We start from the raw sequence: 18,309 nt of genomic DNA, 5'->3' as shown, positions 1-18,309 counted from the left end.
TCTGCTTAGCGAAGCCTTCCTGAATAACTTGCATCAGTTGCTCCATTGACCGCTGGGTAGCTGAGCCACAGGTCCGGTCCTCCGCCATGCTTTCTCCCCCTGCAGCTTCAGCCCAAGCCTTCTCTGTCTTTTTGTTTCTGCCTTACGAGTACTTCTAGTCCTCCTCTCCACGCAAACAAAATTGCCTGTCATCAATTTTTCAATTCAAGTCTGGTAGAAAATTGGGGGAAAAGGTCCAAAAGTCCAACTTGAGCGGGAGCCACCAAATGTGCGACTTACCCCTTCTGAGCCGCCAACTTTCAAGTTTAACTAACTTGAAAGAGTTTCTTTTAAACAAAGGTTTAATAAGGGTAATGGAACTGATATAGTGCACATGTATTTCCTAAGGGCATTGGATAAAGTACACAACATACAGGTTTGTCAGCAAAAGTTAAAGTTATGGAATAAAAGAGAAAGTGGCAGCATTGATATGAAGTTGACTGAGTGACAGGAAACAGTAATAGTGAATGTTTGAAAAGACTGGAGACTTGGGGGGGGGTCCCCGATAAGAAACAACCATAGGTTTGCCCCGGGGGGAATGGATGGGGGATATGGAATGTGGCAAAGAGCAGGAATAACGCAACTGAAAGATCTGTTTGTGGATGGGAAGTTCGCGAGTCTGGGAGCGCTGACCGAGAAATATGCAACTGAAGGCTTTTGCGAGGCAACAGGTGAGGGAATTCCCGCAGCTCCCGACACAAGAGGTGCAGGACAGAGTGATCTCAAAGACATGGGTGGGGGATGGTAAGGTGTCAGATATATATAGGGAAATGAGGGACGAAGGGGAGACTATGGTAGATGAACTAAAAGGGAAATGGGAAGAAGAGCTGGGGGAGGAGATCGAGGAGGGGCTGTGGGCAGATGCCCTAAGCAGGGTAAACTCATCATCCTCGTGTGCCAGGCTAAGCCTGATTCAGTTTAAGGTATTACACAGGGCGCATATGACTGGAGCATGGCTCAGTAAATTTTTTGGGGTGGAGGATAGGTGTGCGAGGTGCTCGAGAAGCCCAGCGAATCATACCCATATGTTTTGGTCATGCCCGGCACTACAGGGGTTTTGGATGGGGGTGACAAAGGTGCTTTCAAAAGTAGTGGGGGTCCGGGTCGAACCAAGCTGGGGTTGGCTATATTTGGGGTTGCACAAGAGCCGGGAGTGCAGGAGGCGAAAGAGGCCGATGTTTTGGCCTTTGCGTCTCTAGTAGCCCGGCGTAGGATATTGCTAATGTGGAAAGAAGCCATGCCCCCGGGGGTGGAGACCTGGATAAATGACATGGCAGGGTTTATAAAGCTAGAGCGGATTAAGTTCGTCCTAAGGGGGTCGGCTCAAGGGTTCACCAGGCGGTGGCAACCGTTCGTCGAATACCTCGCAGAAAGATAGATGGAATGGAAAAAAGAAGGCAGCAGCAGCAGCCCAGGATCGGGGGGGGGGGGGGGGGGGTGGGGGGAGGAGGAGGAGGAGGAGGAACCAAAAGGACTCTCAGGGTTGTTAATATATACTGTATAATATGTATAGGTCGTTGCTACAGATAATTATATATTGGACTGTTAAATTATATTTTTGGAGAGTGTTACTTGTGATAAGGCAGTTGCCAATTAGGGTTAGTTTTCATTTTTGTTATTTATTATTTATTCATTTTCTGTTCATAAAATAGGTCATTGTTATTTGTGTTGTTATAATATTGTGTAAAGGATGCACAATGTACTGTGTTGGTTGACCATAAATTTTCAATAAAATATTTATAAAAAAAATAGTGAATGTTTGCTTTTGGACTGGAGAAAGGTGTTAAGTCAGGTGCACAGTGAGGTTCCCCAGGAGTCGATATTAGGACCACTGTTTTTCTTGATCTATATTGAAGCCTTTAATTTGGAAGCAATTCCAAAAACTGCAGATCATATAAAACTTGGAAGTATTGTGAACTATGAGGAGGATACTGATAAACCTCAAGAGGACATAGATAGGCTAGTGGAATGGACCAACACAAGGCAGATGAAATCTAATGCAGAGAAGTATCAAGTGACATATTTTGGTCAGAACAATGCAGAGTGTCAATATAAAATAAAGGATACAATTCTAAAGGGGAGCAAGAACAGAGAGCCCTGAGGGGGTTAATGTTTACAAATCAGTGAAGATGGCAGGGCAAGTTAAGAAAGAGGTCAACAAGACCATTGGATCTTGGGCTTTACAAATAGAGGCCCAGAGTACAAAAGAAAGTTATGGTAAATCTTAATAATACACCTATTCGGCCTGAGCTGGAGTAGAGTGTTCAATTCTGGACACCATACTCAAGGATGTTGAGGTGGTGATGGTGATACTGGGGGGGTTATATGTTGGGATGTGGAGACAAGAGAGAGGGTGCATTGAAGGCTTACAATAAGGGTTCCATGGATTAAAGACTTCAGTGACGTGGATAGCTGGGACTGTTTTCCTTACAGAAGTAAAAGTTAAGAGGAAATTTGACAGCGGTGTCCAAAATCATGAAGGCTCTGGACAGAATAACATACAAACACACAAAATAGGAGCAGAAGTAGACCATTCGGCCCCTCAAGCCTGCGCTGCCATTCAATAGGGCCATGACTGATCTGTTTGTGTTCCACATTGCCATCTACCCGATAACCTTTGATTCCCTTGCCCAACAAGAATCTATCTACATCTGCCTTACAAATATTCAGTGACCACGCTTCCACTGCCTTCTGAGGCAGACAGTTCCAAACACGCACAAACATCAGGAAAAAATATCTTTGCATCATTCTCCTGTAACAGCGACATCTAATTTTAAAGCGGAGAAACGGTTTCCATTGACGGAAGGGTCGAGAGCCAGAGGATACCAATCTAAGCGGAATGAGGAATAACTTGTTTACGCAGTGAGTGGTTAGGACCTAGAATGTACTGCCTGAGTGTGTGATTCAATTACTACTTTCAAAAGGAAATTAGATAATTATCTGATTCAAAGAAATTTGCAGGATTGTGAGGAAATGGCAAGGGAGTGGGACCAACTGACTTGCCCTTGCAGAAAAACGGCATGGATACTATGGGCCAAATGGCCTCCTTCTGTGCTGTAACCATTCTAGAACATAGAACATTACAGCGCAGTACAGGTCGTTCGGCCCTCGATGTTGCGCCGACCTGTGAAACCACTCTAAAGCCTATCTACACTATTCCCTTATCGTCCATATGTCTACCCAATGACCATTTGAGTGCCCTTAGTGTTGGCGAGTCCACTACTGTTGCAGGCAGGGCATTCCACTCCCTTACTACTCTCTGAGTAAAGAACCTACCTCTGACGTCTGTCATATCTATCTCCCCTCAATTTAAAGCTATGTCCCCTCGTGCTAGACATCACCATCCGAGGAAAAAGGCTCTCACTGTCCACCCTATCCAATCCTCTGATCATCTTGTATGCCTCAATTAAGTCACCTCTTAACCTTCTTCTCTCTAATGAAAACAGCCTCATGTCCCTCAGCCTTTCCTCATAAAATCTTCCCTCCATACCAGGCAACATTCTGGTAAATATCCTCTGCACCATTTCCAATGCTTCCTAATCCTTCCTATAATGCGGCGACCAGAATTGCACGCAATACTCCAAATGCGGCCGCACCAGAGTTTTGTACAGCTGCAACATGACCTCATGGCTCCGAAACTCAATCCCTCTACCAATAAAAGCTAACACACCGTACGCCTTCTTAACAACCCTCTGGGTGGCAACTTTCAGGGATCTATGTACATGGACACCGAGATCTCTCTGCTCATCCACACTGCCAAGAATCTTACCATTAGCCCAGTACTCTGTCTTCCTGTTATTCCTTCCAAAATGAATCACCTCACACTTTTCAGCATTAAACTCCATTTGCCACCTCTCAGCCCAGCGCTGCAGTTTATCTATGTCCCTCTGTAACTTGTAACATCCTTCCGCACTGTCCAAAACTCCACCGACTTTAGTGTCATCTGAAAATTTACTCATTTTCTATGGATGCTTCTATGTAATAAAATCTGTTAATGTTAGATACTGTGAAATAATTATTTGTGGACTTCTCCATATTTCTTCTCTTCCTGTTGCACAAGTCAATTATTCTGGGACTTGTACAACCGTACAGCGACATGGAAAGTTTTACCATATTTCTCCTGGCAAGCTAGTCATATATACATAAAAATCCAAAACAAAAAAATGTTTAAAATACTCAGTCGGTAAACATGAATCTGTTCAGCGAAACAAAAGGCCTTTTCTCTCTCCATAGATGCTACCAGACCGAGTATTTCAGTTTCCAACATACACAGTATTTTGCTTTTGTTTTGGTACATAAAATTGGAACTAGTTTCACACTTTAAAAAAACCTTTGATTTTAGTAACTTAATGGTCAGCACATCCTAATACACTTAAATTTCCATCAGCACGGTCTGCATTCTATTTTAAAGTAGGGATCGTTTCCATTTATTCATTATCGTTCAAGAATGCCAAGTAATTAATATTTATCTCTTCGGGGACTTCCGGGTGCGGCGATGACCAGCTGAGTCGCACGTTTCGGCAGCTCCCTGTGAAACGGACTTTTGGGCTCTTGATAGGAGCCCCAACGGCAATTTTGACGGCTAAAAACACTGTGCGGTAAACCAGAAGGGAATCCCCCCTGGATACGGATGGAAAAAGGAGGAGAGAGTGGCCAGGTTGCAGTGGATCCTTTAGAACAGCGGCAAGGAAGGCAAGCAAAAACCAAGATGGCGTCGGAAGGTGGTAGTTTAACATGGGGCCCTGAACAACAAGAGTTCTTGAAATGCTGTGTGGAAGAGATCAAAAAGGAAATGAAGAAAGAGCTGTTGGCCCCGATACTACAGGCGATCGAAGGGCTAAAGGAGGAACAAAAGACCCAGGAGCGGGAGCTTCGGGTCGTGAAGGCAAAGGCAGCCGAGAATGAGGACGATATACAGGGCCTGGTGGTGAAGACGGAGACGCAGGAGGCACATCAGAAACGATGTGTGGAAAGGTTGGAGGCACTGGAAAACAACGCAAGGAGGAACAACCTGAGGATTCTTGGTCTTCCTGAAGGTGTGGAGGGAGCGGACGTCGGGGCATATGTGAGCACGATGCTGCACTCGTTAATGGGAGCGGAGGCCCCGGCGGGTCCGTTGGAGGTGGAGGGAGCATACCGAGTAATGGCGCGAGGACCGAGAGCAGGAGAAATTCCCAGAGCCATAGTGGTGAGATTCCTCCGTTTTAAGGATAGAGAAATGGTCCTTAGATGGGCGAAGAAAACTCGGAGCAGTAAATGGGAGAACGCGGTGATCCGCGTTTATCAAGACTGGAGTGCGGAGGTGGCGAGAAGGAGGGCGAGCTTTAATCGGGCCAAGGCGGTGCTTCATAAAAAGAAGATAAAATTTGGAATGCTGCAACCGGCAAGACTGTGGGTCACATATCGAGGGAGGCACCACTACTTTGAGACGGCGGATGAAGCGTGGACTTTTATTGTGGAAGAAAAACTGGAATGAGCGGGTTATTAAAAAGAACGTTCGAACAAAGTGGTGGGGCGAATGTGGGGGGCAAAGAGGGGTTTTATGTACTAATCCTGCGATGTGGTAACTTTTCTCTCTCCCACAGGTGGTGATGGGGGGAGGAGGGGAGGTGGAGGAGATGGGGCGTTGGCCATTGGGGGCGGGGTCAAGGGAGAAGCGCGGGCTTGGATCCCGCGCTATGATAATCATGGCGGGAATAGAGAAGCAGGAAGGAGGGGGCGTCGCACGGTGCGAGCCGAGGTCACGGGGGGAAGCCGAGGTCAGCCAGAGTTTGCTGACTTCTGGGAGCAACATGGGGGGAGTAATTACGCTAGCGGGGGATCTAGCGGGGGGGGGGGTGGGAGGGGGGAATTACTGGGTTGCTGCTGCTGGGGAGAGGGGGGAGCTGGTATGGGAGAGGATGGGCGGGGGGGCACCGCCTGGGGGAGATACAGCTGCGTGGGAACCGGGTGAGGAGCTGGAAAAAGGTGATGGCTAATCGACAAGGGGGGGGGGTAGGAAGCCCCCCAACTCGGCTGATCACGTGGAACGTGAGAGGGCTGAACGGGCCGATAAAGAGGGCACGGGTACTCGCACACCTTAAGAAACTTAAGGCAGATGTGGTTATGTTACAGGAAACGCACCTGAAACTGATAGACCAGGTTAGGCTACGCAAAGGATGGGTGGGGCAGGTGTTCCATTCGGGGCTAGATGCGAAAAACAGGGGGGTGGCTATATTAGTGGGGAAGCGGGTAATGTTCGAGGCAAAGACTATAGTGGCGGATAGCGGGGGCAGATACGTGATGGTGAGTGGCAAACTACAGGGGGAGACGGTGGTTTTGGTAAACGTATATGCCCCGAACTGGGATGATGCCAATTTTATGAGGCGGATGCTAGGACGCATTCCGGACCTAGAGATGGGAAAGCTGATAATGGGGGGAGATTTTAATACGGTGTTGGAACCAGGGCTGGATAGGTCGAAGTCCAGGACTGGAAGGAGGCCGGCAGCAGCCAAGGTACTTAAAGATTTTATGGAGCAGATGGGAGGTGTAGACCCGTGGAGATTTAGCAGACCTAGGAGTAAGGAGTTCTCGTTTTTCTCCTATGTCCATAAAGTCTACTCGCGAATAGACTTTTTTGTGCTGGGTAGGGCATTGATCCCGAAGGTGAGGGGAACGGAGTATACGGCTATAGCCATTTCGGATCACGCTCCACACTGGGTGGACTTGGAGATAGGGGAGGAAACAGGAGGGCGCCCACCCTGGAGAATGGACATGGGACTAATGGCAGATGAGGGGGTGTGTCTAAGGGTGAGGGGGTGCACTGAAAAGTACTTGGAACTCAATGATAATGGGGAGGTCCAGGTGGGAGTGGTCTGGGAGGCGCTGAAGGCGGTGGTTCGAGGGGAGCTGATATCAATAAGGGTACATAAAGGGAAGCAGGAGAGTAAGGAACGGGAGCGGTTGCTGCAAGAACTTTTGAGGGTGGACAGACAATATGCGGAAGCACCGGAGGAGGGACTGTACAGGGAAAGGCAAAGGCTACATGTAGAATTTGACTTGCTGACTACAGGCACTGCAGAGGCACAATGGAGGAAGGCACAGGGTGTACAGTACGAATATGGGGAGAAGGCGAGCAGGTTGCTGGCACACCAATTGAGGAAAAGGGGAGCAGCGAGGGAAATAGGGGGAGTGAGGGATGAGGAAGGAGAGATGGAGCGGGGAGCGGAGAGAGTGAATGGAGTGTTCAAGACATTTTATAAAAAATTATATGAAGCTCAACCCCCGGATGGGAGGGAGAGAATGATGGGCTTCTTGGATCGGCTGGAATTTCCCAAGGTGGAAGAGCAGGAAAGGATGGGACTGGGAGCACAGATCGAGGTAGAAGAAGTGGTGAAAGGAATTAGGAGCATGCAGGCGGGAAAGGCCCCGGGACCGGATGGATTCCCAGTCGAATTCTATAGAAAATATGTGGACTTGCTCGCCCCGGTACTGACGAGGACCTTTAATGAGGCAAAGGAAAGGGGACAACTGCCCCCGACTATGTCTGAAGCAACGATATCGCTTCTCTTAAAGAAGGAAAAGGACCCGCTACAATGCGGGTCCTATAGACCTATTTCCCTCCTAAATGTAGATGCCAAGGTCCTGGCCAAGGTAATGGCAATGAGAATAGAGGAATGTGTCCCGGGGGTGGTCCACGAGGACCAAACTGGGTTTGTGAAGGGGAGACAGCTGAACACGAATATACGGAGGTTGTTAGGGGTAATGATGATGGCCCCACCAGAGGGAGAAACGGAGATAGTAGTGGCGATGGATGCCGAGAAAGCATTTGATAGAGTGGAGTGGGATTATTTGTGGGAGGTGTTGAGGAGATTTGGTTTTGGAGAGGGGTATGTTAGATGGGTGCAGCTGTTGTATAGGGCCCCAGTGGCAAGCGTGGTCACGAATGGACGGGGATCTGCATATTTTCGGCTCCATAGAGGGACAAGGCAGGGATGCCCTCTGTCCCCATTATTGTTTGCACTGGCGATTGAGCCCCTGGCGATAGCGTTGAGGGGTTCCAAGAAGTGGAGGGGAGTACTTAGGGGAGGAGAAGAGCACCGGGTATCTTTGTATGCGGACGATTTGCTACTATACGTGGCGGACCCGGCGGAGGGGATGCCAGAAATAATGCGGATACTTGGGGAGTTTGGGGATTTTTCAGGGTATAAATTGAACATGGGGAAAAGTGAGTTGTTTGTGGTGCATCCAGGGGAGCAGAGTAGAGAAATAGAGGACCTACCGTTGAGGAAGGTAACAAGGGACTTTCGTTACCTGGGGATCCAGATAGCTAAGAATTGGGGCACATTGCATAGGTTAAATTTAACGCGGTTGGTGGAACAGATGGAGGAGGATTTCAAGAGATGGGATATGGTATCCCTGTCAATGGCAGGGAGGGTGCAGGCGGTTAAGATGGTGGTCCTCCCGAGATTCCTCTTTGTGTTTCAGTGCCTCCCGGTGGTGATCACAAAGGCTTTTTTTAAAAGGATTGAAAAGAGCATCATGGGTTTTGTGTGGGCCGGGAAGACCCCGAGAGTGAGGAAGGGATTCTTACAGCGTAGCAGGGATAGGGGGGGGCTGGCACTACCGAGCCTAAGTGAGTATTATTGGGCCGCTAATATTTCAATGGTGAGTAAGTGGATGGGAGAGGAGGAGGGAGCGGCGTGGAAGAGATTAGAGAGGGCGTCCTGTAGGGGGACTAGCCTACAGGCTATGGTGACAGCCCCATTGCCGTTCTCACCGAGGAACTACACCACAAGCCCGGTGGTGGTGGCTACACTGAAGATTTGGGGACAGTGGAGACGGCATAGGGGAAAGACTGGAGCCTTGGGGGGGTCCCCGATAAGAAACAACCATAGGTTTGCCCCGGGGGGAATGGATGGGGGATATGGAATGTGGCAAAGAGCAGGAATAACGCAACTGAAAGATCTGTTTGTGGATGGGAAGTTCGCGAGTCTGGGAGCGCTGACCGAGAAATATGGGTTGCCCCAAGGGAATGCATTCAGGTATATGCAACTGAGGGCTTTTGCGAGGCAACAGGTGAGGGAATTCCCGCAGCTCCCGACACAAGAGGTGCAGGACAGAGTGATCTCAAAGACATGGGTGGGGGATGGTAAGGTGTCAGATATATATAGGGAAATGAGGGACGAAGGGAAGACTATGGTAGATGAACTAAAAGGGAAATGGGAAGAAGAGCTGGGGGAGGAGATCGAGGAGGGGCTGTGGGCAGATGCCCTAAGCAGGGTAAACTCGTTGTCCTCGTGTGCCAGGCTAAGCCTGATTCAGTTTAAGGTATTACACAGGGCACATATGACTGGAGCACGGCTCAGTAAATTTTTGGGGGTGGAGGATAGGTGTGCGAGGTGCTCGAGAAGCCCAGCGAATCATACCCATATGTTTTGGTCATGCCCGGCACTACAGGGGTTTTGGATGGGGGTGACAAAGGTGCTTTCAAAAGTAGTAGGAGTCCGGGTCGAACCAAGCTGGGGGTTGGCTATATTTGGGGTTGCACAAGAGCCGGGAGTGCAGGAGGCGAGAGAGGCCGATGTTTTGGCCTTTGCGTCCCTAGTAGCCCGGCGCAGGATATTGCTAATGTGGAAAGAAGCCAAGCCCCCGGGGGTGGAGACCTGGATAAATGACATGGCGGGGTTTATAAAGCTAGAGCGGATTAAGTTCGTCCTAAGGGGGTCGGCTCAAGGGTTCACCAGGCGGTGGCAACCGTTCGTCGAATACCTCGCAGAAAGATAGACGGAATGGGAAAAGAAGGCAGCAGCAGCAGCCCAGGATCGGGGGTGGGGGGGGGGGGGAGGAGGAACCAGAAGGACTCTCAGGGTTGTTAATATATACTGTATAGTATGTATAGGTCGTTGCTACAGATAATTATATATTGGACTGTTAAATTATATTTTTGGAGAGTGTTACTTGTGACAAGGCAGTTGCCAATTAGGGCTAGTTTTCATTTTTGTTATTTATTATTTATTATTTATTCATTTTTTTTTGTTTTTTTTTGTTTTTTGTTTATAAAATAGGTCATTGTTATTTGTGTTGTTATAATATTGTGTAAAGGATGCACAATGTACTGTGTTGGTTGACCAAAAATTTTCAATAAAATATTTAATAAAAAAAAAATATTTATCTCTTCTGTTTAGTGCTCTCACTCAACCCGAATTGTTTTGTCTGACTATCAGAATGTCAAGCATTATCAAGCCTGATGGAAATTTCCAGGAACAGATGATATTCATCCCAGGATTTTAAGGTAAGTAGAACATTGCTGACACCCTAACTATAATCTCATCAAGTTCTCGTGATTCATGAGCCATTCCTTTAAGAAACGAGAGAGGGAAATAAAGGGGTCTAACCAATGACATGATTCAGATGGTTAGAGTGTGGCATAGAATAACACCAACAGTGCTGATTCAATCCTCAGCTATCAAGATGGCATATGATTAGCAATCCTCGGACAATAAATGAAGAGAACATAGTAAGAAGTCTTACAACACCAGAGAAATCTTACAACACCAGGTTAAAGTCCAACAGGTCTGCTCCAAATCACCAGCCCTCGGAGCACTACTCCCTCCTGAGGAGCGGTGCTGAGGAAGGAGCAGTGCTCCGAAAGTCAGTGACTCGAAACAAACCTGCCAGACTTCAACCTGGTGTTGTAAGACCTCTTACTGTGCTCACCCCAGTCCAACGCTGGCATCCCCACATGAAGAGAACATGGCAGAGACTTTGAACGAGTATTTTGCATTGGTCCTCACACAAGACGACACAAAAAACATCCAAGAATAGGAGGAAAGCAGGAAGCAAAAAGGACAGAGGAACTTGAAACAATCAGCTTGAGAGAAAATGTACTTGAAAAAGTAATGCGCGAAGGGCTGACAAGTCCCCTACACTTGATGGCCTGCAAAGATAGTGGTCACGTTAGTAGTAATCTTTCAAAATTCTGTAGATTTTGGAAAGGTTCCAGCAGATTGGAAAATTGCAAATATAACACTACTGTTCAAGAATGAAGGAAGACAGAAAACAGGAAATTGTGCCAGTTTGTCCAACACAGCATTGGGAAAATGCTGGAATACATTGAAGTATTGGCAGGACACTTGGAGAATCATAATACAATCAGACAGAATCCCTTTTGTGGAAGGGAAATCATGTTTGACAATTAGATTTGAGGATGTTACAAGCGGAGTGTATATAGGGGAATAATGTATTGAATTTCCAGAAGGCATTCTATAAGGCGCTATGAAAAAGGTTACTGCAGAAGACAAGAGCTCATGGTGTTGGGGGATGATATATTAGTCTGGATGCAGAATTTGATAACAGGAAACAGTCAGAATAAATGGGTAATTTTCACTTTGGCAAACTGGAATCTCAACTATTTTCAATCTACTTTAATGACTTAGATGACTGTATTGCAACCAAATTTGCAGAAGATTTGGGTAGGTAGGAAAGCAAGTTGTGAGGAAGACATAGTCTGCAAGGGATATAGATAGATTAAGCAAAAAACTTTGCAGATGGGGCATAATGGCCTGTAACCCGAGTTCCAGGACATTGTAACTGGGGTGGAACCCCAATGAAGTGTACCCTCCCCGCTCCCCCCGAAAAGGGTTGCATGGCAAGAGTCTGGGAAGTTCAAACTTTTGTTGGGCAATTGGCCTGCAATGGGAACCATCCAATAGAACAATATAAATTGTAAACCTCAGATGGTTTCGACTGTCTTACCAGAATAATTACTCAGGAAATGTTGGAAGAATCAAAACCCCCAACCCCCCTTGAACCAACCAATACTCCTGCACCGTACAAAGGTATTTTTTCCCAGGCTTCTCAAAGTGGCTGGGCCAGACCTTCAAACTTATTGCTATTAAAAAAAAGGGACCGCATGGCCTTCTAACTTCAAAGTTGCTGCCCTCAACACACTGCCTCAAGCATCCCACTGCATTAGATTAGGTCTTGCTCAACCGGAGTCAGAGGGTTGGGCGTGAAAGGAGCAGCTGTATTTTAAAGGTAAAAAATTAGAAGCCAAGTGGCAATCAGACTCCGAATTGAGACTGCACAGGATTTCACGACCAATGTGTGAGGTTGTCCACTTGGCATGAAGAACTGAGAAGCAAATTATTTAAATGGGGAGACAGGGGCGGCATGGTGGCACGGTGGTTAGCACTACTTACTCACGGCGCCGAGGACCCGGGTTTAATCCCGGCCCTGGGTCACTGTCCGTGTGATGTTTACACATTCTCCCAGTGTCTGCGTGGGTCTCACCCCCGCTGCAATCCAAAGATATACAGGTTAGGTGGATTGGCCACACCAAACTGCCCCTTATTGAATAAATATAATTTGGTATTCTAAATTTATTTTATTAAAAATATGGCAAATGGAATGGTTGCTCTATTGCAAGGGAAGTCTTGCTACAACTGGACAGGGCATCGGTGAGATGCACTTGCAGCGTGCGCGTAGTTTTTAAGCAGTTGAGAGAATGTTTACGAGGCTGATCCCTGGGATGAAAGGGTTCTCGTATTACTCGAGTTTAAAAGAAAGAGGTGCGATCGAGACATTTGAGGGTAGATGCTGGCAGGATGTTTTCTCACACGAGGGAAATCGAGAACTAGTTTAAAAATAAGGGGTCTGTCATTTAAGATGAGATGGTTCAAAATGGAGAAGTATTATTGATTCATCAACTGAGGGCAGGTTGGAGGTGGCAATCAGCAGGAAGTTTCCTTGCTCGGGTTTGACTTGAGACTACAGAGTGCCAGGAATTAATGTTGAGTACACCCAGGGCCACTCCCTCCAAAATTTGTAGCATTGTGCCATCACCTCTGTCCAGTGGTACAACAGGACAAACCTAGGGATGGTACTAAGGGAGTCTTGGACATTGGTTGTAAATATAAATACAAGTTGCTCTTGTTTTATTACTTGCGTTCAAGGCCCAAGCTCAAAAGTTGTAAGATTATTGGACAGTATCCAGCATCATTGCAAACCATGAAATGGGCGACAGCTGGACATATGTCAGTCATTTACCGTACACCATCAGTGGCAAGGTTAGAGTTACATCCTGTTTAAATAAGATGGCCAGATATTAGGAAAAGCCACAAAAATGTCTTCTCTGAGCCTTTCTTGGAATATATCCTTTGTCAGACTTATTTTGCAGATGTGTGTCAATATTAATCATTCAAGGAATTTACATTATTGAAACATGGTGGAAGATCTCAGCAAGTTAAAATCACAGCTTTTCCACATTTACAAGAAACCAACCATCAAAAGATTAACAAAGGCTGAAAAACAGTGGAAATACTCAGCAGGTCATGCAGCATTATAATGGCACTTGCTTATTACATATTTAACTTACAGTTTATTCCTATAAATGGAAGGGAAAGGATTGAGTAATTCTGTAATAAAGGGTCAATTCTGAATTCCAGAATTTAGAAAGTAGTAAGCAGAGTTCCCTCAATAACATGCACAATATTAAGCAGGCAGAAGGGGCTTAGTTATTATTTAAAAAATCTAAATAGGATTTAGGGGGAATTGCATTTCGCAGCAAAATATTAAACATTACCTTTTCGTGGGTACTTGATTTTGTCTGTGTAGAGAAACTGCATCAGGATCTCAAACGGTTGTGCTTCAGCTTCACGGATCACCACCTCCAGCTGAAGTAGGGAACTTGTTGGTTTCAGGTTAGTGCCTACTATTTCTTCTCCAACTGCATTTTCCTGCTTGACTTTCTGGAAGTACATACATACATATGTATATGTAAATAAAATATTTATTTAAATCAGTGGGCTAAAATATTAAAATCAGTGTCAAATTCATAGCACTGAAGAAATTGACTATTTGATAATAGACATGAAGAAAACGTTCACAAATGCCCCATTATTTTTCCCATTGACAGGAGGATAGAATAACACCGTCCTAAATTGTGGAATTACTGCAAGGTTAACTCGTCAAGAAACACCTGGGAGTAACAATGCACTATTTAAATAGTATGGAAAAGCAATTTAAAAAGTTAGGATATGCAGCAACACCACTTTATTCTTGGAAGCAAATCCCCTTTCCAATAACTTCAGTGTTAATCAGGGTTTAACACATGATCCACACATCTGCATTCCTCACTTTGAAATGATGTTGCTTTTAGCAACATTCAGGGGTGATGCTCTGCAAAGCACAGTAAAGCCCTTACACCAGTGGTTGATTACCTACCTGCTTTAACCAATCCCTGGCTTGGGTAATCTTCTTTCTTAACCATTTGCTTCGAGCTGTAACCATTGCTATATGCCCTTTAACTCGCTCTTCTTTCTGGTATCGGGTCAGACAAAATGGTGATTAATATTTCACCCGTAGGAAACATTATCAGCTAGGGTAGATGGAGGCTTAAGTAATGATAAAAACCATTGAAGAATCATCTGATGCACTGGCTCACAAGTTCTAGTACTGAAATGATTACGTTCACACTCCAAACCTTGCTTTAAAGGCAGTTTATTCCTCATTAACCAAATCTCAACACTGCTGAAAATTCTGCTGAATCAGGATTAGTAGCTGTTACCTCTCCTAGGATGAATTCCACATCACAGAACTGCCTGTTCTCCCACAGCCTCCCATAATCTTCATGCAAAGTGCACTTCGGATAACAAGAAAACTGTAATTGAAAGACAGAGATTTGAATATGTCATTTGTTTGAACTACTTAATAATAATAATCTTTATTGTCACAAGTAGGCTTACATTAACACTGCAAGGAAGTTACTGTGAAAACCCCTAGTCACCCTCCAGGACGGCCAGGCTCGTGATCAGGGGCCACCGATCAGCAGGCGGGTGCAATCTCAGCAGGGCGGGGGGGGGGGGGGGGGGGGGGGGGGGGGTATATTGTCGGGGCCGGTCCGCGTTGTGGGTCCTCATATGCACCCTATCCCCATAACCCAGTAACCCCACTCAACGAACACTAAGGGCAATTTTGGACACTAAGGGCAATTTATCATGGCCAATCCACCTAACCTGCACATCTTTGGACTGTGGGAGGAAACCGGAGCACCCGGAGGAAACCCACGCACACACGGGGAGGACGTGCAGACTCCGCACAGACAGTGACCCAAGCCGGAATCGAACCTGGGACCCTGGAGCTGTGAAGCAATTGTGCTATCCACAAGGCCACCGTGCTGCCCGTGTCTGGAGTATCTGGAGTAATCTCATAGTATCAGTGGTATACAGCACAGAAAAGGTCCTTTGGCCCATCTCATTTGCGTCGGTCAAAAACAACCAGCTAAGAATTCTAATCCCATTTTCCGGCACTTGACCTATAGCCTTGTATGCCGTGGCATCGCAAGTGCACATCTAAATATTATGAAGGTCTCTGTCTCCACCACCCTCATAGGCAGCAAGTACCAGACTCCCGCCACTCTCAGGATAAAAGCTTTTCCTCATATCCCCTCTAAATCTCCTGCCCATACCTTAAATCTATGCCCCCTGGTCACTGATCCCGCCACCAAAGGGAAATGTTTCTGCCTGCCTACTCTATCTATGCTCCACATAATTTTATACATCTCAGTCATGTCCCCCCTCTGTCTCCTTTGCTCCAAGGAAAACAATTCAAGTCTATCCAAACTTCCTTCATAGCTAAAATTCCCCAGCCCAGGCAACATCCTGGTAAATCTCCTCTTCACCCTTTCCAATGCAATCACATCCCTCCTATAATGGAATTCCAGAAGTGCACACAATGCTGTGTGTGCAGTTTTGGCCTCCTTATTTAAGAAAGGATATAAATTTGTTAGAAGCAATTCAGGTTCCCTCAACTGATTCCTGGGATGAAGGCCTTAGTTTATGAGGAATTTTGGACAGGCTGGGTTTGCATCCATTGGAGTTCAGAAAGTTGAGAGGCGATCTTGTTGAAACATATAAGATCCTGAGGGTACTTGACAGGGTGGATGCAGAAAGGATGCTTCCTCTTGTGGGTGAGACTAGAACTAGGGGACAGAGTTTAAAAGTAAGGGGTCTGTCTCCCTTTTATAACGGAGATGAGAAGAAATATTTTCTCTCTTCGGAGGGTTGTGTGTCTTTGGTACTTTCTTCTCTGAGGATCAATGGAGGCAGGGTCACTGAATATTTTTAAGGCCAAGGTAGGTGGGCTCTTCACTAACAAGGGACTCAACGGTTATCAGGATAGGCAGAAGGTGGAATTCTGGCTGCAATGAGATCAGCCATGATCTGACTGAATGGCAGAGCAGACCCGAGCAGTTTCCTCAGCAACTAGAGATTAAACATTGAACAAGAAACTTTTAAAAAAGTTAAAGGTTATGAATTCCATCTGCATAGCGCCTCCTCTGCAGTGCCACCGAAGCCAACCTCCCTGCACTTTGCGTCAGCAGCCGCTTCGAACGCAGCATGTCATCTTGATACGGAAACCCAGGTGGGTGTTGAAAGCAGCTGAATCGGTACTGTCCTAGGTTCACACAACCCAACTGGCTGACATGACTCCAACTGCCTAAATCTGGTCCAGCAAGGTTGATTATTTGAATTCATATATCAAAGAACAGGTGCTTAGATACAAGAGGCACATTATTGGCATTACTTACAAGGGCCGGGCACCCAAATTGCAGGTTCGGTAATTTTGAATAACTCTGCTATTGTAAAGTGTCTGCAAATACTGTGGAATGTCACTGGATAGAATTATGAGAGGTGGTCTTTTTGAAACGTGAATTCCCTGGATTGTACAATGTTCAGCACTATTCGCAAATCCTTAGGTTCTGAGGAAGTCCATGTCCAAAAGCAGCAAGACCTGGACAATATCCAGGCTTGGGCTGACATGTGGTAAGTAACATTCAGGTCACACAATGATCATCTCCAAAAAGAGAGAATCGAAACATCGCCCCATGACATTCAATGTCATTACCATCGCTGAATCCCCCACTATCAACACCATTGACTTGAAACTGAACTGGACTAGCCATATAAATACTGTTACTACAAGAGCAGATCAGAGGCTAGGAATTCTGCAGTGAGGAACTTACCTCCTGATTCGCCAAAGCCTGCCAACTACCTACAAGGCACAAGTTAGGAGTGTGATGGAATACTTTCCACTTGCCTGGATGTGTACAGCTCCAACAACACTCAAGAAGCTCAATACCATTTAGGACAAAGCTTGATTGGCACCCCTCCACAAATATTCACTCTCCACCACCTTTGCTGTGTGTACCTTTGACAAGATGTGCTGTAGGAACTCACCAAGGTTCCTTAGACAGCACCTTCCAAACCCATCTAGAAGTTCCCTTCCAACCTTCTCATCATCCTGACTTGGAAATATATCGCTGTTCCTTCATTGTTGCTGGGTCAAAATCCTGGAACTCCCTCCCTAACAGCAATGTGGGTGTACCTACACCACATGTAATGCAGCAGCTCAAGAAGTTAGCTCACACTACCTTCTCAAGGGCAATTAGGGATGGGCAATAAATGCTGGCCACATTCCAAAATTAATTTTGCAAAAAACTATTAAAAATCAAGCCATGATGCTTGCGTAAATAGCTGTGCGATGGTTCAATTTTCCCTATTCTCACATGCTGTTATCAAGCAAAGGCATTCACGTTCTTCCATTTTTTTGGTTCTTTAATGCCGTTGGAAATAATCTTTTAAAACTGAAAGAATGCACAGTGCTGGCAGGGCAAATCGTGCTGCATTGTAATTTTGCCAAAGTCACATAGAATAGCATAACTACAGCGAGCCTTGTGAATGTCCAGGACTTCTAAACTTGTTCACAATTTTAATACTACAAAGAATGATTACTTAAAAAGTGTATCACTGGAAAATGAAACATTTTGTCAAAGCTTTTTGTCTTGCACTCTTCAGGACAATCGCAAGAATACCAGTGCAAAGGAAAACAACAAAGTTATACTGTATGCAAAGAGAGTGCTGATTGGTTGGCAATTGGACTTTAATTGGTAGAGGCATTGCGTGGAGAATGCACCAGTTGATGGTGACTGACAGTTAACTGCCAGGAATTGTTTGAAATGTAAACTGGGCAGCTTGACTCTGATTGGTCAAGGCATTGCCCTGAAGAATGAACCAGCGAATGGTTGTCATTTAGTTTGCTTAGCTGAAACAGGTGCAATGTAGGTACATGTTTTCTCCGTCTGCAAACAACAGGGCACTGTAATATGTGTTACTTCCAATACATCCAAATATGCTACACCGCAAGCCTGATTGACAACCTTAAATTGGTTGTCAGCGCAATTCCTAGCACACTTGAGGATTATTTAGCAAATGTTGTCCAATCATGGAA

At 45.9% G+C, this 18,309-nt stretch overlaps 1 protein-coding gene across 1 annotated transcript in view; it reads right to left on the bottom strand.

Annotated features, from left to right (window-relative positions):
• The window catches only part of lztr1 (leucine zipper like post translational regulator 1), a 169,616-nt gene that overhangs the window by 34,132 nt on the left and 117,175 nt on the right, over positions 1-18,309 (bottom strand). Inside the window, exons 12-14 of the mRNA XM_072498002.1 lie at positions 14,588-14,680; positions 14,245-14,340; positions 13,604-13,769 (exon numbers count right to left, since the gene is read on the bottom strand). Coding sequence (XP_072354103.1) covers positions 13,604-13,769; positions 14,245-14,340; positions 14,588-14,680 — 355 coding nt within the window. The remainder of the gene's footprint in view (positions 1-13,603; positions 13,770-14,244; positions 14,341-14,587; positions 14,681-18,309) is intronic.

Source organism: Scyliorhinus torazame, chromosome 1, assembly GCF_047496885.1.
Source record: "Scyliorhinus torazame isolate Kashiwa2021f chromosome 1, sScyTor2.1, whole genome shotgun sequence".
NCBI classification, from domain to species: Eukaryota; Metazoa; Chordata; class Chondrichthyes; order Carcharhiniformes; family Scyliorhinidae; genus Scyliorhinus; species Scyliorhinus torazame.
The sequence above is the reverse complement of the archived record's forward strand: the minus strand, read 5'-3'. Positions and strand labels throughout refer to the sequence as shown.